The 24395-nt window shown below is 43.0% G+C and overlaps 1 long non-coding RNA gene and 1 gene segment (V, D, J or C); one reads left to right on the forward strand and one right to left on the reverse strand.

The window, feature by feature from the left end:
- Positions 1-24395, reverse strand: part of LOC132381364 (uncharacterized) — a 122447-nt gene that overhangs the window by 44906 nt on the left and 53146 nt on the right. The gene's annotated exons all lie outside the window — the stretch shown is intronic.
- Positions 465-23930, forward strand: LOC132381357 (immunoglobulin heavy constant gamma 2-like). The segment is given in 4 exon segments: positions 465-794; positions 878-1201; positions 3957-4099; positions 18646-23930. Coding segments are annotated over 4 exon segments (744 nt in total).

A 24395-nucleotide genomic window follows, 5' to 3' on the forward strand; every position in this document is an offset into this window, starting at 1 on the left:
TTTGAAAGTCAGCATCAGAATTTTCAGTCTGGAGGAATCCCAGGCTCAGTCCGAAGAGATATGAGGCAGCTCATTGATTCACATCAATGTCACAAATGTATCTACAGATTCTCACATGCACTGAGACAAGAAAATTGCAGGGAAGTGTTGTCTTTGATGAGAAACTGCATCTCTCATCGCAATTCACAGCTCCAATAGCACATTTTATTGGCATTCCAGCAGCTAAATGTCACGTAGCTGGCCAACTGTCCTGTAGTCCCTGCTGTGACCCGACTGGGTCCCGAGGAAATAAGCTCCTGGATGTTTGGTTTTGTTCTCTCAGTCAAAGGTTGTAAGCAGAGATGAGCAACCCACTCTGCAAACAAACCTGATTTCATTCCAATGTACAAGTCTGTACAAATTGAGCTTCAGGATAAGTCTGAGCTGAAGTTGTCAAGCCAGCTGACAGCAGATATTGTCCAGTTTGTAAATTTTCTATTTCTCATCTACAGAGTTGTCTGTCTTTATCCAAAATCCCTCCATTGAAGAGATGTGGATCAACCAGACCGCTACTCTGGTGTGTATGATTGTGGGTGCTGATCTGAGCCAGGTCCAAATCCACTGGCAGGTGAACAAGGAGGAGAAAATCAAAGCAAACGTGACCAAAAAGCCCAGAGAGGAAGGAACCCAAGACACAGTGATCAGCCAACATCAGACCAGTGTGGAGGAGTGGGCCAGTGGGGTGGAGTACACTTGCTCTGCCCAACAACCTTCTTCAACCTCACCAGTATCAGCACAGACGAAAAGAACCAAAGGTGGGCAAGAGGTCAGCGATTAAAATGGACAACGTTGGTTACCTCAGTAAAAATGTTTGACATTTCCATTGTTTGCCCATCAGTTCCAGTGGAGACAAAAGGTCCCAAAGTCAGACTGCTGCCTCCGCCAGAAGGAGAGACCAAGAGTGGGAACACGGTCACTCTCGAGTGTATTGCTTCTGGATTCTACCCAAACCAAATAACCATCACCTGGGAGAAAGGGGACTCTCTGATCTCTTCCAACATCAGTGTGAGACCAGCTGCTCTGGAACAGGGAGGGACTTTCATCGCCAGCTACGTCCTGACTGTGAGCACAGAGGAGTGGAAGGAAGGCTCAGTTTTCAGATGCACAGTGTCTCACCCCCCCTCCAACACCAGCGTCAGGCAGGATGTGAAAAACATTCAAGGTATGATTCTGAGACTCACTCCACTGTTGACATCCTCTGCCACAGCCACAACACAGGGCCAAGCAAGGTCAATAGGTAACGACAAGTGTGGCATTGTTGTAGTTGTGTGAGTGGATCAATAATGCAGAGGCAGAGAGTGGGAAAGAATCAGATTTCATCCGATGTTTCCAGAACTTGACTCTCTTCCAAACTACCAACACAAGGTCTGTCTGTCCATCAGTAAGACAGATGTGTGAGAGTGCAGCACTCCCTCAGTACTAGTACCAGGATCACTGACCTGCAGTCTGTTCCCAAGCCTCAGGACAACGGCGTGAACACACAACCAGAGGCGACTGTGCCGGATTCTAGTTTGAGATTACGAACTACTTCTCTGATGTTCTTTGGTGAAGGACACTGGCCTTCCTACCCTGTTTACCCATATCCATCAGTCCCACACCAAACTCTTCACTGCTCTGTGATCGGCCGGCTGGAGCAGAGCAAGGAATGCCGGCCTTGTCAGTGAGGGACTGATGAAATAATGACTGCAGGATCAATGTTTGCACACCAGCGTCTCAGAGACATGAAGCAAGTCTATCTGTCAGCAGAACTGGAGGAACTGAGTTCCACTGGAGCAGGCATTGTGGAATATAACTGGACCCAGACAGTTGTTGAGTTCCAGTAAACCAGAGAGATGCACAGTACTCAGCCAGGCACAGAACTAGTGCTGAAGTAATGGTACACAGTACACTTGTGATGCTATCTCAATGTTATCCCTTTCTCTGTCCATAAATGTTCTCTAACCTGCTGGATACTTTCCACAATTTCCTTTTCATTTCCAAATGTAAAAACCCTTCATACTTTAGATGCAGAGAGATCTCTAGTGGTGTAAACGCTGGCCTGAATGGTGTAAGAACAGAATATTCCCAGTAAACATCAAATAAAAAATAGTCCATTCCCAATAGGAACCCTCTAAAGTTACCCTTCCCTACCAGATTAGATGGAAAGAAGTTGGGTCACTGGGTTCTCTGCAACAGAGATTCCCATGGACAGAGTGGTCAACAGCTCCAATTGTCAACCTTCAGTTGATGGTTGATCCTGCAACAGTGTGGTTCACGTCACTGAAACAAGCAAGGCTACCTGCAAGTCCTTTCTCATTAGCTCTAACTGCAAATATATATTACTTTACTTTATTGTCACCAAACAATTGATACTAGAGTATACAATCATCACAGTGATATTTGTTTCTGCGCTTCGTGCTCCAGGGAGTACAAATCGAAACAAATATAATAAAAATTTAAATTATAAATCATAATTAGAAAATAGAAAAGGGAAAATAAGGTATTGCAAGTCAGGTCCAGATATTTGGAAGGTACGGCCCAGATCCCAGTCAGGATCTGTTCAGCAGTCTTATCACAGTTGGAAAGAAGCTGTTCCTAAATCTGGCCGTATGAATCTTCATGCTCCTGTATCTTCTCCCAGAGGGAAGTGGAACAAAAAGTGTGTTGGCTGGGTGGGTCTTGTCCTTGACTATCCTGGCAGCACTGCTCCGACAGCGTGTGGTGTAAAGTCAGTCCAAGGATGGAAGATTGGTTTGTGTGATGTGCTGGGCTATGTTCACTATCTTCTGCAGCCTCTTCCGGTCTTGGACAGGACAACTTCCATTCCAGGTTGTGATGCACCCGAGAAGAATGCTTTCTATGGTGCACCTATAAAAATTAGTGAGAGTTTTAGGGGACAGGCCAAATTTCTTCAGCTTTCTCAGGAAGTAAAGACACTGGTGGGCCTTCTTGGCAGTGGACTCTGCTTGGTCAGACCAAATTAGGTCATTTGTGATATTCACCCCGAGGAACTTAAATCCTTTAACCTGTTCCACCTGCAACCAACGATGTAGATGGGGTTGTGTGATCCGCTACTCCTTCTGAAGTCAACAACCAATTCCTTCGTCTTGCTGACATTGAGGGATAGGTTATTGTCTTCTCACCATGCCACCAGGTTCTTAATTTCCTCTCTGTACTCAGACTAATTTCATGATTAAATACATCAAAATAAGTTACTAACATTTCTGAGATCCTGCAGTTCTTGTTAACACTTCCTTGTGTCAGGTCTGATCTTGTTGGAAACTTGTGAAGACTACTTGAGAGGCTAAACGTTAGCCTGTGTTTGTGTAATCAAGGTTGAATAAAGAAGGTGTGGAAAGCATTCAGCGACCAATGTTCCGTGCCGGTACATTTTGGGATACAATGTGTGACTTAAACATGAGGGGTGGGAAGTGTTGCCTGGTTGGTTCTGTCCTCCATTGTATAAGCAGTTAGACATTCCAGTAGATGTATGTGTATGTGTGTTATAGTTTCCACTCTGCAAATGATAGAACATTCCCGATTGGTCCACAGTTTCAAATATACAAAGTTAATTGACGGGGAAAGGAACTTTATCAACTTCATGAAGACATTTGGTGAACTCATTCAGAAAGTGGAGAGTTAGAGAAAGAAGGGACAATATGTAGCCAGTGATGCCCTGGGACCTGCAGCAATGTGTTGAGTGCTGATATTATTCACTAGATTTATTCATGGTTTAGATATTGGGCAGAAACACACATGACCAACTTTGCCACTCACACATGGCTGGCAGATCTGTCGGCAGTCTGGAAGGCTTTAACTACTGAGATAATAATCGATGAAATGAATAGGCATCAACCAAGTCCTCAAGTTTGTTGTCATGTTGATCTTCATGAAACATTGACAAGAAACTAACTCTCTCACTTTCTCAATTCTTTCAGAAACCTGCACAGACTTGACAGGAGAGGAGGGGAAGGAAGAACAGGGACACGTGGATGGAGATGACAATGTGCCTACAGTTGCTGCCTTTGCCATTCTGTTCATCATCAGTTTCCTCTACAGCACCTTCGTCACCGTTGTCAAGGTAACTAATTGACTAATGGAGGCATCCCATGAAACCCAAACTTTCACCTTCCTTATCTCACCACATTGCATTCTCTGACACTGCAACCCCAACGACAGCACAATCAACAGACAATGCAGTCTGAGGCCTTTCACAACCGCTCGGACTTTACACCTTTCCTCTTCACTCCGAGCCTCTGGGCCTTGATAAGCAGAAGTTATGAGGTGTACAAAAGGGACAGATTACACCTGAATCCATGGGGGACAAACAGATTTGCAGACAGGTTTGCTAGTGCTGTTCAGAAGGGTTTAACCAAATTTGGCAGGGGGATGGGGAATGAAGTGAAAGGGTTGAGGATCAAATCATTGGTTTACAAACAGAGGCAATGTGTAGTGAGACGACTAGAAAGAAACCGATGTTCGGGTAAAATTACACTCAACAGGATGAGTTGCAATGTAAAAGGGGGACAAAATTTTAAACTGTGCTGAATACAGGACTGAAGGTGTTATATTTGAATGCACATAGTATACGGAGTAGGCTAGATGAACTTGCAGCACAGCTACAGATTGGCATGTATGAACTTGTGGGCATCACTGAATTGTGGATGAAAGAAGATTGATGCCCAAGGATAGACATTGTATCAAAAGGACAGGAATATAGGCAGAAGGTGTGGTGTGGCTGTGTTGGTAAAAAATTAAATTAAATCACAAGTAAGTAGTGACATAGGATCAGATGGTGTAGAATTTGCAAGAGTGAAAGATGCTGATGGGAGTTATAAACAGACCTGTGAACAGTATAGCAAATATGTCGTCTACAAATTACAACAGGAGACGGAAAATGCACGTCAAATGTTAAGATAATCATCGGGAATTTCAATATGCAGGTTGATTGAGTCGGATTGCACCAGAACCGCAGGGGAAACATTATCCTGGCTTCAAGATTTGCTGACGCTGCATGGGAGAGTTTAAGGGATCCCAATAGGGCTGAGTTTGTTAAGTGTATCCAGGAAAGTTTCTCAAATCAGTATGTGTACGGTCCAATGAAAGGATGGGCCACCCTGCTCCTGGTACTGGAGAATGAGCCTGGACAGGTGACTGACCTTTCAGTGGGTAAACAGTAAGGGAAGAGTGACAACTCATTAACATTTAAGATAATGATCGACAAAGATAGGTATTATCCTTGTGGAACAATTTTAAATTGGCATAGGGCAATTTACAAGGACATTCAGCAGGAACTAAGAAGTGTTAATTGGAAACACTTTTTCTCTGGCAAGTTCACATCAGATATGTGGAGGGTGTTTAAAGAGCAATTGCACAGAGTACAGGAAAAGTATGTTCCTGTCAGAAGGAAGAATGGGGATGGAAAGATAAGAGAACACTGGATGTTCAGCGAGGTGATGAATTTAGTCAAGAAGAAAAAGATAAAGTATGTAAAGCTTCAGAAGGTCAAATCAAACAAAGCACATGAGGGTATAAAGAAGCCAGAAAGGAACCAAAGGGAATTAGGAAAGCCAGGATGGGTCATGAAAAGTCCTTGGCAAGTTGGATAAGGTGAATCCCAAGGCATTATATACATGTGTCAAGGGTAAGAGGATAACTCGGGAGAGGGTGGGACCACTCAATGATAAAGGGAGAAATATATGCTTGGATGCAGAGAATGTGAATGAGGTACTTATTGAGTACTTTGCTTCAGTATTTACAAAGGAAAAGGATGTGGAGGACCAAGAGATCAGTGCTGAGTGTATAAATAAATTCGGGCATTTCAAAGTAAAGTTGGACCTCTGAAAAATGATTAAGATCCATAAGTCCTTAGTACTAATGTCGTGCCTCTATTTATGAAGGGAACAAGGGTACACCTTTAAGGGCAAGGTCCTTAATCGTGTTGCTGAGAAGAGAGATCTTGGGATGCAAGTTCAAATTCCTTGAAAGTGGCCGCGCAGGTCAATAAGGGGGTTAACAAGGTTTATGGAAAGCTTGCTTTTATTAGTTGTGGCATTGAGTTCAAAGGTCAGGAGGTTATGTTGCAACTTTACAAAACTCTGGTTCAATCACATCTGGAGTATTGCGTAGAGTTCTGGTTGCCCCACTATAGGAAATATATTGAGGCTTTGGAGAGGGCGCAGAAGAGGTTTACGAGGATGCTGCCTGGTTTTGAGAGCATGTGCTATCATGAGAGGCTGGATAAACTTGGTTTGTTTTCTTTGGAGCATCAGAGCTAAAGCTGGATCTATGGAGGTTGACAAGATTATGAGAGGCATAGATAGAGTGGACAGAGAGAATCTCTTTTCCAATTGTTCTAAGGAAGTAGGAGGGTATGGACATGGTGTAAGTAGGAGGGACTGATGTCTGGATGGTTTTGATTTGCTTTACAGCTTGTTCAGCACATCATTGTGGGTTGAATGTCCTGTGCAGTACTAAATCGTTTTGGTGCCGGATCCCAAGGGAATGAATTTGTAGAATGTCTACTAGCTTGCTTTTTTAGAGCAGCTGGTGTTTGAACCCACTAGGCAGTTAGTTATTCGGGATTTGAGGTTGTGCAATGAATCAGAGTTAAAATTAAAGGAACTCTTAGGAGCCAGTGATCAAAATATGATAGAATTCACCATGCAATTATTTTGAGAAGGTGAGCTAAAGTCATATTTATCAGTATTACTGTGGAGTAAAGGGAATTTCAGAGGCATTGAGAGGAGCTGGCCAAAATTGATTGGAAGGGGATACTAGCAGGGATGATGGCAGAGAAGCAATGGCTGGAGATTCTGGGAGAAAATTGGAATGCACAAAATAGATGCATCCTAAAGAAGAAATATTCTACAGGCCAGATGATGCCAGGCAGTATCTATGGAAAAGAGTAAACAAAAGATGTTTCGGGCCAAGTCCCTTCATCAGTCTGAAACATGGACTGTTGACTCTTTTACACAGATGCTGCCATGCCTGCTAAGCTCAACCAGCATTTTGTGGTGTTGCCTTAGAACCCATGGTACTACAGGAAAGATATTGGGGTGGTTAGAACCCTGGCTGATTGTCAGGAGCACAGATTAGGAATAAAGGGAGCCTTTTCTGGTTAGCTGCCGGTAACCGGTGACTACATGTGACCGCATCTTTTCATATAAAATATCAATAATTTGGATAATGGAATTGATGGCTTTTATGGAAGGGTTGCAAATGCTACAAAGATAGGTGGAGGGGCAGGCAGAGTTGAGGAAGCTTCTTATGGTGGACGAGTCTATGACCAGAGAGCACAGCATCAAAATTGAGGGACCTTTTTTAGAAAGGAGATCAGGACAAACTTTTATCAGCAGAGAGTCATGAACCTGTGGAATTCACTGTCACATGCGGCTGTGGAGGCCAATTCTTTAGGTATATTCAAGGCAGAGGTTGATAGATTCTTGATTAGTCAGGGCATGAAGGTGGACAGGGAGAAGGCAGGAGATTGGGGTTGAGAGGGAAAATGGATCAGCTATGATGAAATGGTGAAGCAGACTTGATGGGCCAAAATGGCCTAATTCTACTGCTATAACTTATGGTCTTAATGGAGTAGTTCTGAGGGTTAAGAGCTATTTCAAAAACCCTGGGGTTAATTAGGATTGGTCAGCAAGGCTCTGTGTATGGGAGATTGTCTCATGAACTTCCTCCATTTCATCCCTGCACCACCTTCCATAAGACCATAAGGTCTCTCTCTCTTTCTGTTCCCATCTGTTCATTCCTCATCTATTATGGCAAAGTAATTTAGTGAGAATGGCTCCAGGGGCAGTGTTTTGCTCTCTGTGTGGGATGTGGGAAGTTTGGGAGACTCCAGTCTCTCAGGTGAACACATCTGTACCAGATGCACCAAGTTCCAGCAACTGAGAGAATGTTTTTTCAGGAACTGAAGCTGCAACTCGATGAGCTTTGACTCATACGGGAGACTGAGGAGGTGATAGACAGGAGCTACAGGGAGGTAGTTACCCCAAGGCTGCAGGAGACAGGTAGCTGGGTGACTGTCAGGAAAAGGAGGGTAAATGCACAACCAGTGCAGAGAACACCTGTGGCTGTTCCACTCAATAATTTAAGTATTTAACTTTAGATACAATGGAGAGGAATTGACCTACTGGGAGGATCCAGAATGACTGGGTCTCTGGCACTTAGTCTGATGATGTGGGTCAGAAGAGGAGAGAGGTTAAGAGTAATGCAGTGATGATAGGAGATTCCTTTGTCAGAAGAACAGGGACGAGGTTCTGTGGGCTTGATAGAGAAACACAGATGGTATGTTTCATCTCAGCTGCCAGGAACAGGGATGTCACAAATCCTGTCCATGGTATTCTCAACGGCAAATGTGAACAGCCGTTCACATTGTCTTTCTTACAAGACACTCCAAACTGCACCGGTTTCCAAGAGTATGGATATCTGGCACGGCTAGATTTAAACAGAGAGAGGAGAAATGGGCTAAAAATTCTATATCTGGATGCACGAAGTGTCAGAAATAAGGCGGATGAGCTTGAAGCTCAGGTGCGAATGGGTAACTATGATGTTGTTGGGATAACAGAGACATAGCTGCAGGGAGATCAGACCTGGGAAATGAATGTACAAGGGTATATGTGCTATCATAGGGACAGAAATATGGGCAGAGGGGGTGGGGTGGCCCTGTTGGTGAGGAATGTGATTCAGTCCTTTGCAAGGGGGGGACGTAGGATCAGGAGAAGTAGAGTCTGTATGGATAGAACTGAGGAACAGTAAGGACGAAAAGACCCTAATGGGTGTTGTCTACAGACCACCAAACAGTAGCATGGATGTTGGGTGCAATTTGAATAGGGAGTTAACATTGGCATGTGGTAATGTCGCAGTAGTTATGGAGGATTTCAACATGCAGGTGAATTGGGAGAATCAGGTTGGTGCTGAAGCACAGGATAGGGAGTTTGTAGAGTGCCTACAGGATGCATTCTTGGAACAGCTTGTACGGGAGCTGACCAAGGACAAGGCTATTCTGGATTTAGTCTTGTGTAATGAACAGGATTTGATAAGCGATCTTGAAGTAAAGGAGCCATTAGGAGGTAGTGACCATAATATGATAAGTTTTTATCTGCAATTTGAGAAGGATAAGGGCAGCTCGGAGGTGTCAGTGTTGCAGTTGAACAGGGGAGACTATGGAGCCATGACGGAGGAGCTGGCCAAAGTTAACTGGATGGATATCCTAGCATCCCAGCAGAAAAGACAGTGGAACAGCAGTGGCAGGTATTCTTGGGAATAATGCACAAGGTGCAAAATCAGTTCATCCCCCGGAGAAGGAAGGATTCAAAGGGGGGAAAGGGGCCACAGTGGTTGACAAAGGAAGTCAGAGATTGCATAGCATTAAAAAAAAGGAAGTATGACAGAGCTAAGGTGAGTGGGAGGACAGATGATTGGGAAATTTTTAAGGAACAACAGAACTTAATTAAAAAGGCAATACGGGGAGAAAAAATGAGGTACGAACACAAGCTAGCCAGGAATATAAAGGAGGATAGCAAAAGCTTTTTTAGGCATGTGAAGAAAAAGAAGGTAGTTAAGAACAATGTTGGGCCCTTGAAGAAGAAACAGAGAAATGGCAGAAGAATTTAATAAGTACTTTAGATCTGTCTTCACTAGGGAAGACACAAGCAATCTCCCAGATGTATGGACGGGCCATGGACATAGGGTAACAGAGGAAATGAAACAGGTTGACATTAGGAAGGAAATGGTGATGAGTAAACTGATGGGACTGAAGGCTGACAAATCCCTAGGTCCAGATGGTCTGCATCCTAGGGTACTAAAGGAAGTGGCTCTGGAAATTGTGGATGCATTGGTAATCATTTTCCAATGTTCCTTAGATTCAGGATCAGTTCCTGAGGATTGGAGAATGGCTAATGTTATCCCACTTTTTAAGAAAGGAGGGAGGGAGAAAACAGAGAACTATCATCCTGTCAGCCTAACATCAGTAGCGGGGAAGATGCTAGAGTCCATTATTAAAGATGAAATAGTGGCATATCTAGATAGCAGTGATAGGATTGGGCCGAGCCAGCATGAATTTACCAAGGGCAAATCATGCTTGACTAATCTATTGGAGTTTTTCAAGGATGTAACCAGGAAGTTAGACAAGGGAGATCCAGTGGATGTAGTTACCTCGATTTTCAGAAGGCATTTGATAAGGTCCCACATAGGAGATTGGTGGGTAAAATCAGAGCTCATGGCATTGGGGGGAAGATATAGACATGGATAGAAAACTGGTTGGCAGATAGAAAGCAAAGGGTAACGGTGAATGGGTGTTTCTCGGAATGGCAGGTGGTGACTAGTGGGGTGCCACAGGGCTCGGTATTGGGACCACAGCTGTTTAGGATTTACATAAATGATTTAGATGAAGGCATTGAGAATAACATCAGCAGGTTTGCTGATGATACTAAGCTGGGTGGCAGTGTGACATGTGATGAGGATGTTAGGAGAATTCAGGGTGACTTGGATAGGCTGAGTGAGTGGGCAGATACTTGGCAGATGACGTTTAATGTGAATAAGTGTGAGGTTATCCACTTTGGGAGTAAGAACAGGAAGGCTGATTATTATCTGAATGGTGTAGAGTTAGGTAAGGGAGAAATACAAAGAGATCTAGGAGTACTTGTTCATCAGTCACTGAAGGTGAATGAGGAAGTGCAGCAGGCAGTGAAGAAGGCTAATGGAATGTTGGCCTTTATCACAAAGGGAATTGAGTACAAGAGCAAGGATATTCTTTTGCATTTGCACAGGGCCCTGGTGAGACCACACCTGGAGTATTGTGTACAGTTTTGGTCTCCAGGGTTAAGGACATCCTGGCTATAGAGGAAGTGCAGCGTAGATTCACGAGGTTAATTCCTGGGATGTCTGGACTGTCTTACGCAGAGAGGTTGGAGAGACTGGGCTTGTACATGCTGGAATTAAGGAGATTGAGAGGGGATCTGATTGCAACATATAAGATTATTAAGGGATTGGACAAGATAGAGGCAGGAAATATGTTCCAGATGCTGGGAGAGTCCAGTACCAGAGGGCATGGTTTGAGAATAAGGGGTAGGTCATTTAGGACAGAGTTAAGGAAAAACTTCTTCTTCCAGAGAGTTGTGGGGGAGTGGAATGCACTGCCTCGGAAGGCAGTGGAGGCCAATTCTCTGGATGCTTTCAAGAAGGAGCTAGGTAGGTATCTTATGGATAGGGGAATCAAGGGATATGGGGACAAGGCAGGAACCGGGTATTGATAGTAGATGATCAGCCATGATCTCAGAATGGTGGTGCAGGCTCGAAGGGCCGAATGGTCTACTTCTGCACCTATTGTCTATTGTGTATTGGCCCCTTTAAGGGTTCATGATGGTCCTGCTAATTGATAATTGTGTATGAGCACCACGAATTGAGTACTTAAGGAACAGTTGAACAGAGGTTCGGTGCTCAATCGTAACCCAACTGGTGATATCATCCAGCATTTGTTTTGTGTTCAGATCTAGTTTGTTACCACATTTAGAACCTTGCTTCATTTACCCCGGCAACTGGGTCCAAGTCATCCTCATCAAGGACTCTTGTAACATTACAATTGAGCCAACATGGACCCAGTGGGATATCAAAATCTTTTGTCTTCTGTGGTGACGAGGATTACCAGATAAGGCCCAGAGATTCACGAACTCCAGGTAGCCATTCAACAACTTTCACAAGGAGGAAGCCAAGGTCGCTCGGGAGAGCCAGCACATCATTCAACCCCAGAGAGATTTGACAGTGACATGGGTTCTTGCTGTGGCCCTTCACCCGATGCTCATTCATGTTTGAACAACAGCTGTTCCCAGTTCCCTTCAGATCAAGGAAAGGTGGCCTTCATTATCTCTCTCCGGACCGGAAGAGCTCTACCTTGGGCCACAGCGCATTGGGAACATAGGTCAGAGATCTGCTGGGATTTTGAGGAATTCATGGCCGCTAGGAGGAAGATGTTTGATCACCTCACCAGAGCCAGGGAGCCTCAGATCAGTTGATGAAGATTCAACACGGGCTACGGTCCACGGCCAACAACGCAGTTGAATTTTGGATCTTAGCCCAGGAAAGTGGTTGGAATAGGGAGGCTGTGGCCATGTTCCACTGCCACAAATGAACTGAAGGACACCTCACCTTGGGAGAGCCAGCTGAGAACTTAGAAGCTTTCAGTGATCAGTGCATCCATCTCAATAATCGTGTGGCAGAGTGAAAGTGGGACCACTTCAGAAAATCAAAGTGAGTCGGTCCAATTCTAGTCCCTACGCATCAGTTTCACCCCCCCCCCCCACCAACCTTGGACCATAAGCAGCCCATCACTACTCAAGATCCAGTCAGACTCATTCAGGTCGGTTGTACAGGACTCTCTGCTGATGATAGGTCCCGGTGTCAGAGTCAAGATCGCTGCTTTTACTGTGGGGAAGTATGTCACTGGTGGGCCGAATGTCCCAGGCTGTGGACTGGAGGGAGGGGAGAATCATTCCTTGCTCCAGTCATCATAACAGGGTTTGTTTGTGCCATGGTGTTCTGAGACTCAGACTCTCCCGTGACCAACAACCAATAAGAGGGCAGCCTTCAGTGTGAGGTAACCTGAGACCTTCTCGAGACTGTCCTCAAGGATGAACAAGCCGTCTTCACTCAATGCTCTGCAAGTCCCCTAGTTCAGCAGAGGACCAAGGAAATATCTGAACAGTCTGGGGAACTTGCAGCCAAGCTTATGAAATGCAGCCACCAGGTCTAAAGGAAGGAAAAACGCTGAACCTCAAAGTCTATTTCCAAGAGGGAAATAACCCTCCGTAAAGCCTCGCTGAGGATTCAGACAGGGATTTGAGGAGGAAGAAATGTTCAAAAGGCAAGATGATGCAACCATGGTGAACAAGGGAAGTCAAAAGCAACATAACAGCCAGAGAGAGGGCATATAATTGAGCTCGCATTGGTGGGAAGTTAGAGGATTGAGAAGCATTTAAAACCAACAGAAGGCAACTAAAAAGGTCAGTAAGAGGAATAAGATGGAATACTAAAGAAGCTACTCAACAATATTAAAGTGAACACCAAATGTTGCTTCAGATACATAAAGTGTAAAAGAGAGGCAAGAGTGGGTATAGAACAACTGGAAAACAATGCTGGAGAGGTAATAATTGGGGACAAGAAAATGGTGGACACACTGAATAAGTATCTTGCATCAGTGAGGAAGACACTAGCAGTCTGGTAGAAATTCCAGGTGTCGGGGTCATGAAGTGTGTGAAGCTATCATTACTACAGAGAAGATTCTTGAGAAATTGAAAGGTCTGAAGGTAGATAAGTCACGTGGACTAGATGGTGCACACCACCCACATTCAGAAAGATTATATCTTTTTATATTATGTCGGTGATTTGGATGTTGGACTTTATGGCTCTGTTGGAAAGTTTGCAGATGATATGAAGGTAGGTCGAGGGGCAGGTAGTTTTGAGGAAGTAGAGATGATACAGAAACAGTTAAATAGATTAGGAGAATGGGCAAAGATGAGGCAGATGGAATACAATGTTGGGAAGTGTATGGTTATACTCTTTGGTAAAAGAAATGAGACGGTTGACTCTTTTCTAAATGGACAAAAAATACAAAACTCTGAGGAGCAAAGAGATTTGCGAATCCTTGTGCAGGATTCCCTCATGGTTAATTTGCAGGATGACTCTGTGCTGAGGAACTGAACCTTTCAGAAAAATTTTCATGTGATTCAACCCGAACTTTAAAAAACATGAACACTGGTAAGGCAAGCCATATGTTGGATCTGCGTGCAAACCAATGGAGATAAAAAGGGAGAGTGGGAACCTGCAGACCTTCAACCAATAGAGGTAGATGGTCTGCATTTCTCTAGTCAGATGTAAGACGGGCCTTTTAACCGATGGAAGCAAGGATAGAAAGAGGTAGGTGGGAGGTCTGGTTTACTGTGTCTGCCTGACTTTTACTCTGGTGTTTCCCTTCTCTGTCTTCCCTCGGCAAACAGCCTATAGCGGGAATGGCCTGTGTATACTTACATCCTGACACTCTCGCAAACATCCTCTCCACATCAACCCCATCTGGGCTTTTCACTAGTTGATAATGTTCTGAGGTTTTTATGGCAGTTGGCAAAAAATTTAAGGTGCATTATCACCACTACAGAACCAGAGTGTGGGTCAACATATCATGACACACATTTTTTAAATTTGACCCCATATTTATATTTGTATCAAATTTATAAAAAGACCTGTGTTCATAAGGAACTGCACTATTTATTTAAAGCAATAATCCTGCAGTCCTTTCTGCAAAATGCTGATAATTTTAAATTTTATTTTATTCTGTGATAACTCTAAAATCAACCAACTCCTCTCTTGATTATGTCTTGTTGATTACAATATTCACAACTCCCTGTATTGTGTTTCTTCATGAAAAACAATGTACTTTAAATCTGTGCCCAAACCTCAATCTTGATGTTATCACCTCCTGCTCTTTCCTGCATTCCTCAACTATCCCATTTCTTTCTGGACATTATTATGTGGTCAAAATAAGGTTTGCATTACCTTACTTACAATGTCTCATCTTGCCTCAAAACGTAAATCTTTTTGAGTCCTGATTGTTGTCCTTGAATCAGACAATATTACAACTCTCATCGGTCTTACCTCCTCCACCGACTGCAAAGTGAATAGTCCAGCTGTCATTTCCCCTGTATGCACTGAGAAATCATCATTTTTCCTCACCTGCTTTTTCATGTTCAAATCAGGCACTACCAATCCTACCCTAATCTCCCATTTCCATTTTTTGAAGCATTTGTTTGCATTTGTAAATATACAGTACATAATGATCATTATTTACATGGACTTCAACTATAACTTGATTTAAAATCACTTCTCTATTTTTCTATCTCTTTCTGACTAATTTAGGATCCACCTCTGGTGCTTCACACAGTCATGGAGGCAGCCCAGTAAAAGACACTGTATCACTCACTGCCTTAGTACTAATTCTTGGTTCTTCCTGCTTTTCCTTCAATAGTCCATGCAAAACTTCTGAATTTCCTTCTTTCCTTTTCCCAGCATGGATCTAAAAGCTATTTAGTTGGATGATTTTCTCCAGGCCCTTGTAGGTTTACCCAATATGTTAACACAAGCTGTGTTCTTCTCAGTTCCAGAGGTGTCTCTCCCAACTTCACCTGCAGTGCCTCCACTGGTGTTGTCCTTATTGCCCCACTGATTAACCTTAATGCTTGACTTTGAATGATATCCAGTTTATTGAGCACACAGCGTGATGCTGATCCATATACCATACTTCCATAGTCCAGTATTGCTCTTATTAATCCTGTATATATTGTTTTCAAGGGATTCCTATCAGCTCCCCATTCCTTCCTGTTAAACACCTCATAACATTTAGCACTTCCTTACTTTTGGTTATTATTTCTTTAATATGTGTTGACCATGTAAGTCTTTTATCAAACCAAATTCTTAAAAATTGAAATGTATCCACACTTTCTAATTCCATACCATAAAGCTTTAGTTTCAAGTGTTGTTCTGTCCTCTTCCTAGAGAAAAACATTATTTTGGATTTCTCGGCTGAAAATCTGAATTCTCATTTTCATGCCCAACCTTCCACCTTAACTTTTGCTTCTTGAAGTTTCCATGTTATAAATTACACATTCCCACCCCTTTTCCACATTGCTCCATCATCCACAAATAAAGATATTCCAATACTATTATTTCTATTGGAAAATATATCATTTATCATGATAGTAATAATATTCTGTCATTGGTTTACAAACAGAGGCAGTGTGCAGTGAGACTGCTCTCCACGGTGACACACCAAATCTCCTCAAGCTCCTAAAGAAATATAGCAGCTGTTGTGCCTTCTCTGAAGCTGCATCAATATGTTGGGTCGTCTGGGTCTTGATAAGGAAAAGGTGGAAGAATATTCACAGGTTGCACGTGAATCCAAGGAAGATAAATATCTTTGTGGGCAGCTTTGCTGGAGCTGTTCAGAAGGGTTTGAACTAATTTGACAGGGGATGGGAAATGGAGTGATAGGGCTGAGCTTCCAGTCATTGGTTGAACAACAGAGGCGGTGTGTAGTGAGTCTGCTAGCAAGCAAAGGCTGATGATAGGGCAAAATTGCAGTCAATGGGATAAGTTGAAATGTAAAAGGGGGACAAAATCGAGAAGGGTGATGAACTTTGGGGTGATGCCCAAGGACACACATTGTATTGAAAGGACAGGGAGGTAGGCGGGGGGTGTGGTTTAGCTGTGTTGGGAAAAAATTAAACCAAATCATTAGAAAGAAGTGACAAAGGATTGGAAAGTGTAGAATTGTTGTGGGTAGAGCTAAGAAACAGTAAGGGTAAAGTCCTTGATGGGAGTTATATACAGACCTCCGAACAGTAGCAAAGATGTGGTCTACAAGTTACAATGAGAGATAGAAAATGCATGTCAACAGTGCAGTGTTAAAAGAGTCATCGGGAATTTCAATATGCAGATAGATTGGGCTGGTTTGCACTTGAACTGGAGAGGAGCCAGTATCCTGGCTGTGAGGTTTACTGATGCTGCCTGGGAGAGTTTAAACTAGTTTTGTAGGGGGCTGAGAACCAGAGTCCCAGGTCAGTACGGAGTGGATCTGACCAGAAGTTAGATGTCAGAGAAGGTATGGAAAGGCAAAATTGAAATGACAGGTAGGATGGGTCGGATAGTTTGAGGTGTGTATATTTTAACACAGGGAGTATTATGGGTAAGGGTGATGGATCAGTACATGAAACTACGGTGTTGTAGCCATTACTGAAACTTAGTTGACAGAGCGGCAGGAATGGGTGATTAATGTGCCAGGTTTTTGGAGTTCTGGAAAAGATAGAGGAGTAGGTAAGGGGGTTGGGGTGGGGGGGGGTGCACTCCTGATCAGGGACAATATCACAGCTGCACTCAGAGGAGACGTAATGGAGGAGTCAGAAACTGAGTCCATTTGGGTGAAACTCAGGAATAGACAGGGTACAATCCCACTGATGGGATTGTACTACGGACCCCCTGATAGCCACTGGGACATTGAGGAGCAGATATGTAATCAGATCAAGGAGAAGTGTAATAATAATAGGGTTGGTGTCATGGGGGATTTCAGCTTCCCTGATATAAACTGGGAGCTTCTGAGTGTAAGGGGTCAGGTGGGTTCAAATCTGTTAAGTATGTTTCTTAAATCAATGTGTGACAGTCCAGTGAAAGGAGGGACCATACTGTACCTGTGGGGAATGAGTCTGGCTAGGTGACTGACCTTTCAATGGGTGAACAGTTCAGGAATCATGACCACAAGTGGTTAACTTTCAGGGTCGCTATCAACAAGGATAGGTATGGTCCTTGTGGAAGAGATTTAAATTGACACGGGGCAATGTACAACGGCATTAGACAGGAACAAAGAACCATTAATTTGGGAACACCTTTTCTCTGGCAAGTCCACATCAGATGTAAGACCATGAAACAGGAGCAGTATTTGGCCATTCCACCCATCAATGCTGTCCTACCATTCCATCAATGCTGATCCCGGACTCCAGTCAACCCCATACACCTGCCTTCTCACCATATTTTTTGATGTCCTGACCGATCAGGAAACTATTAATTTCCACCTTAAATATATCCACGATTTAGCCTCCACTGCAGTTTGTGGCAGAGCATTCCACAGATTCAGCATTCTCAGGCTAAAAAAATCATTCCTTACCTTTGTTCTAAAAGATTGCCCCTCAATTTTGAGGCTGTACTGTCTTGTTCCAGATACCCCCACCAGAGGAAACATCGACTCCATATCCATCCTATCTATTCTTTTCAACATTCAGTAGGTTTCAATAAGATTGCCCCACATTATTCTAAACTCCAGTGAGTCCAGGCCCAAAACTGCCAATGCTTCTCAAACGTTAACCCCTTCATTCCTCATCCCCTTCATGAGTCATCCTCATGAATCTCCTCCAGACTCTCTCCAATGAAAATACATCCTTTCTGAGATATTGGGCTCAAAACTGATGACAATACCCTAAGTGTGGCCTGATTAGTGTCTTACGAAGCCTCAACACTATCCCCTTGCTTTTATACTCTATTCCCCTTGAAATAAATGTCAACATTCCATTTGCTTTCTTCACCACAGATTCGACCTGTAAATTAACCTTCTGTGAGTCTCTCACAAGGACTCCTAAGTCACTTTGCACCTCTGATGTTTGAACCTTCTTCCCATTTCGATAATAGTCTGCACTATTGCTCCTTTTGCTAAAATGAATTATCATACATTTCCCAAGATTTTAATTCATCTGCCACTTTTTGCCCATTCTTCCAATTTGTCTAAGTGGTACAGCAACTGCATTGCCCAAATAGCACAATTCTGCTCCTATACCTTATCTTATGGTTTTACTCAGGAACTGAAACATTAGCCCAACGGTGGATCACCCTAAAGGTCTGAACTGGTATTCATATTTTTGTTTTGGAGTGACCTCGGAGAATAATGACAGACATCTCTTCATGGGATTCCATCTCGTGCAATGAGGACAGACTGTCTGTTATTTCGTTCACCTGTCCTCACAGGTTAAGGTCTGTGCTGCACCTTGTCTCACACAATATCATACTCTCCTGTCTATATTTCAGGTTCAGCAGTGACCAGCAGATACACGCCCCACATTCAGACAAGAGATCCCCGTGTGGCTGCGATGTTTGGAAATGGAGTCTCCATCTCACTCACTCGGCAATCTGAGGCTACTGCACTGCAACTGCTCATTTCAGAATATAAACCTCTAGATGCACCGGGGATGCCAGATGGGAAATGGGGGCACAGAGCTGGTTAGGTGGGCGAAGGGACAGCAGTGGATGACACTTTGGGAAAATGGCAGGATATGTGACACTGGAGGGGGTATACAAGAGGGGAGAGAAAGGCAGCATTAAGCCTTGGGAATGGGAAACAGGGGATGGGAGCTTTATGAGTGAAGGAGAAGAGGGAGGTGAGGAAATGGATTTTATTGTTAAGGAGCAAGAAATTGATGTGGGGGGTGATTGTGGTGGAGGGTGGGCTCAGTGTCTTGTTCTGTTATATTTTGTAAATCAGACGTTACGGAAATCATTGCCTGTAGCATTTCTTTCATTATTCCGCTGGAGTTTATTTCATGATTTGAAATTGTATTAATTAAAAACAAAAACAATGAGACAATGAAGTGTCTGGAGTTGATAAAACTGAGGGAAGCCATTCATCCCATCTTAGTTCCCTCATCACTGCAGTGACTTCACCTGCCTACAAGTACAACAAGTGGGTATTGCATCCCATAAGACCACAAGACAAAGGAGCAGAAGTCGGCCATTTGGCCCATCGAGTCTACTCTGCCATTTCATTATGAGCTGATCCAATCTCCTCTTTAGTCCCATTCCCCCGCCTTCTCACCATAACCTTTGATGCCCTGACTACTCTGATACCACCCGTGGCAACAAATTCCACAGATTCACCACCATCTGGCTAAAAAAAATTTTCACATCTCCATTCTGAATGGGCGCCCTGCAATCCTCAAGTCACGTCCTCTCGTACTAGACTCCCCCACCATGGGAAACAACTTTGCCACATCCACTCTGTCCATGCCTTTAAACATTCAAAATGTTTCTGAGGTCCCCGCTCATTCTTCTAAACTCCAAGGAGTACAGTCCAAGAGCGGTCAAACATTCCTCCTACGTTAACCCTCTCATTCCCGGAATCATTCTAGTGAATCTTCTCTGAACCCTCTCCAACGTCAGCACATCCTTTCTTAAATAAGGAGCCCAAAACTGCACACAGTATTCCAAGTGAGGTCTTACCAGTGCCTTATAGAGCCTCAACATCACATCCCTGCTCCTATACTCTATTCCCCTAGAAATGAATGCCAACATTGCATTCGCCTTTTTCACCACCGACTCAACCTGGAGGTTAACCTTAAGGGTATCCTGCATGAGAACTCCCAAGTCCCGTTGCATCTCAGAACTTTGAATTCTCTCCCCATTTAAATAATAGTCTGCCCATTTATTTCTTCTACCAAAGTGCATGACCGTACACTTTCTGTTTTTGTAATTCATTTGCCACTTCTTTGCCCATTCCCCCAATCTATCCAAGGCACTCTGCAGACTCTCTGTTTCCTCAACGCACCAGCTCCTCCACCTATCTTTGTATCATCAGCAAACTTAGCCACAAAGCCATCTATTCCATAATCCAAATTGTTGATATACAACGGAAAAAGAAGCGGCCCCAACACTGACCCCTGCGGAACACCACTGGTAACCAGCAGCCAACCAGAATGGGATCCCTTCATTTCCACTCTCTGTTTCCTGCCAATCAACCAACAGTCTATCCACGTATGTGACTTTCCTGTAATTCCATGGGCTCTTATCTTGTTTAGCAGCCTCATGTGCGGCACCTTGTCAAAGGCCTTCTGAGAATCCAAATACACAACATCCACTACATCTCCCTTGTCTAGCTTACTTGTAACTTCTCAAAAAATTGCACTAGGTTTGTCAGGCAGGATTTTCCTTCAAGGAAACCATGCTGAGTTCTGCCTACCTTGTCATATGTCTCCAGCTACTCTGTAACCTCATCCTTGACAATCGACTCCAACAACTTCCCAACCACCAATGTCAAGCTAACAGGTCTATAATTTCCTTTTTGCATCCTTGCCCCCTTCTTAAATAGTGGAGTGACATTTGCAATCTTCCAGTCCTCTGGAACCAGGCCAGAATCTATAGACTTTTGAAAGATCATTGCTAATGCCTCCACAATCTCCACCACTACTTCCTTCAGAACACGAGGGTGCATTCCATCTGGTCAAAGAGATTTATCTACCCTTAGACTATTCAGCTTCCTGAGTACTTTCTCTGTTGTAATTGTGACTGTGCATATTTCTCTTCCCTGACACCCTTGAATATCTGGTATATTACTGGTCTTCCTCAGTGAAGACTGATGCAAAATACTCGTTCAGTTCCTCTGCCATCTCCTTATTTCTCCTTACAATTTCTCCAGCACCGTTTTCTATCTGTCCTATATCTACTCTCACCTGTCTTTTACTCTTTATTTTCTTGAAAAAGCTTTCAGTCTCCTCTTTGATATTATTTGCTCGCTTCCTTTCATAGTTCATCCTTTCCCTCTTAATGACCTTCTTAGTTTCCTTTTGTCAGCTTTTATAAACTTCCCAATTCTTTGTCTTCCCACTAAGTTTTGCTTCCTTGTATGCCCCCTGCTTTGCTTTTACTTTGGCTTTGACTTCTTTTGTCAGCCACAGTTGCATCCTTTTTCCATTCGAAAATTTCTTTTTCTTTGGAAAATATCTGTTCTGGCACCCTCACTGCTCGCATAAACTCCAGCCACTGCTGCTCTGCCGTCCTTCCTGTTAGTGTCCCTTTCCAGTCAACTGTGGCTAGTTCCTCTCTCATGCTACTGTAACTTAGAAACATAGAAAATAGGTGCAGGAGTAGGCCATTCGGCCCTTTGAACCTGCACCGCCATTCAGTATGATCATGGCTAATCATCCAACTCAGAACCCTGTACCTGCTTTCTCTCCATACCCCCGATCCCTTTAGCCACAAGGGCCATATCTAACTTCCTCTTAAATATAGCCAATGAACTGGCAGAGAATTGCACAGATTCACCACTCTCTGTGTGAAGAAGTTTTTCCTCATCTCGGTCCTAAAAGGCTTCCCCTTTATCCTTATCCTTAAACTGTGACCTCTCATTCTGGACTTCTCCAACATCGGAAACAATCTTCCTGCATCTAGCCTGTCCAATCCCTTAAGAATTTTATACATTTCAATAAGATCCCCCCTCAATCTTCTAAATTCCAGTAAGTTTAAGCCTAGTTGATCCAGTCTTTCTTCATATGAAAGTCATGCCATCCCAGGAATCAATCTGGTGAACCTTATTTGTATTCCCTCTATGGCAAGAATGTCTTTCCTCAGATTAAGGGACCAAAACTGTACACAATACTCTAGGTGCGGTCTCACCAAGGCCTTGTACAACTGCAGTAGAACCTCCCTGCTCCTGTACTCAAATCCTTTTGCTATGAATGCCAACATAACATTTGTCTTTTTCACCGCCTGCTGTACCTGCATGCCCGCCTTCAATGACTGGTGTACAATGACACCCAGGTCTCGTTGTACCTCCCCTTTTCCTAATCAGCCACCATTCAGATAGTAATCTGTTTTCCTGTTCTTGCAACCAAAGTGGATAACCTCACATTTATCCACATTAAATTGTGTCTGCCATGGACTTGCTCACTGACCTAACCTATCCAAGTCACCCTGCATCCTCTTAGCATCCTCCTCACAGCTAACACCGCCACCCAGCTTCATGTCATCCGCAAACTTGGAGATGCTGCATTTAATTCCCTCGTCTAAATCATTAATATATATTGTAAACAACTGGGGTCCCAGCACTGAGCCTTGCGGTACCCCACTAGTCACTGCCTGCCATTCTGAAAAGGTCCCATTTACTCCCACTCTTTGCTTCCTGACTGCCAACCAACTCCCACTCTTTGCTTCCTGACTGCCAACCAAATTCCCACTCTTTGCTTCCTGTCTGCCAACCAAACTCCCACTCTTTGCTTCCTGTCTGCCAACCAAATTTCTTTTACTTCACTGAAATACCGACACATCGGATTTCGGCTTCTTTCTCACAGTGAACTAAATCATGTTGTGATCACTGCCTCCTAAGGGTTTGTTCACTTCCATCTCTCTAATTACCTCTGGTTCATTACACGATACCCAATCCAGTACAGACGATCCCCTCGTGGGCTCAACAACAAGCTGTTCTAAAAAGCCATCTCGTAGATATTCTACAAATTCTCTCTCTTGAGATCCAGTGCTGACCTGATTTTCCCAATCCACTCGCATGTTAAAATCCCCGACAATTATCATAACACTGCCCTTCTGAAAAGCTTTTTCTATTTCCTGTTGTAATTCGTAGTCCACATCACTGCAGCTATTTGGAGGCCTGTAGATAACTGCCATCAGAGTCCTTTTACCCCTGCATTTTCTTAGCTCAACCCATAAAGATTGTGTACCTTCCGATCCTATGTCAACTCTTTCTTTTTTTTTAATTTATTTTTTTATTGAAGTTCATCAAACAATCATTTCCATAAAATGTATTTCAGACATTGTCCGTATATATCATATAATCAAATATATCACAAATCTCCACAAAGTATTTATCTGAGGGATACACTTATAGAAAAGAGCAGAAAGAGAAAACAAGTGAAAGGAAAAAAACTATGTACAAGGAGGGAGAGATCTTTTTTTTACAACATATTCATTGATTTGTGAGAATAAAATCAAGCCTATGAAACATTATGTACTTAAACCATTTTCCCAGTATGAATAAAATTGTTCCAGCTTATGATTAACAGATGCTGTTATCTTCTCCATTTTGTAAATGTCCATTGTAATTTCCATCCATGTATTTAAAGTTGGGCTCTCCTGTGATAACTATTTCCTAGTAGGAGTCTTTTTAACCAGACACTAACAGTATATTCATTAAATATTTATCTCTTTTCAACCATTCTTGAGGTATATATCCAAAATATATGGTCTTACCCTCTAAGGGTATTTCACATTTAAAGATGTCTTGTAGGGCATTGTCTATCCCCCTCCAATAGTTTTTGATAACAGGACAGTCCCAAAAAAATATGATAATGATTTACGTTTTGATTTTCACAATTTCTCCAGCAAACAGGGAGGTTACTATCATAATGGGATTCCGAGAGGTGTAATAAAATATCTAATCAAGTTTTTCCATCCAAACTCCCTCCATTTCTGTGAACTGGTACACTTCCATTGATACCTCCATATTATTATCCATTCTACCTCAGATATAATTATCCCTCTGTCCTTCTCACATTTTGTTTTAATGTATGAAGTCGAATGTGTTTTTAAGATTTGATAACCCCTTATACATGCTTGAAATGATTCTACTATCATTATCTGAATTATATGCTTTTCTAAATATCTCTATCAAGCATGTACTTGCCTTGGTTACATTTTAAGTGTCTTATTAACATATAGTCGCATCTGTAAATATCAATAAAAATCTTGTTTTTCTAATGTGTTTCTCTTTAAGCATTTCAAAACTGAAGTGTTCCTTCTTTCATTATGTTGCAAAGAACTGTTATTCCTTTAGCTGTCCAGTCCTTAAATCTAGCATCCAATTTATTTGATGTAAAATCTGAGTCATATGCACACCACTTAATAATTTCAATATTTCCTTCTAGATTATATTCTTTTATAGTATTTTTCCATATTTTAAGTCAATTTCACCCATGGATTATCAATAGTATTTATGTACCTTTGCAGGTTGTTATCAGCCAAATTTGCTTGTACGGGGATGGGAAGCACCCGCTCCT

Source organism: Hypanus sabinus, chromosome 26 (genome assembly GCF_030144855.1).
Source record: "Hypanus sabinus isolate sHypSab1 chromosome 26, sHypSab1.hap1, whole genome shotgun sequence".
Classification (NCBI taxonomy): Eukaryota; Metazoa; Chordata; class Chondrichthyes; order Myliobatiformes; family Dasyatidae; genus Hypanus; species Hypanus sabinus.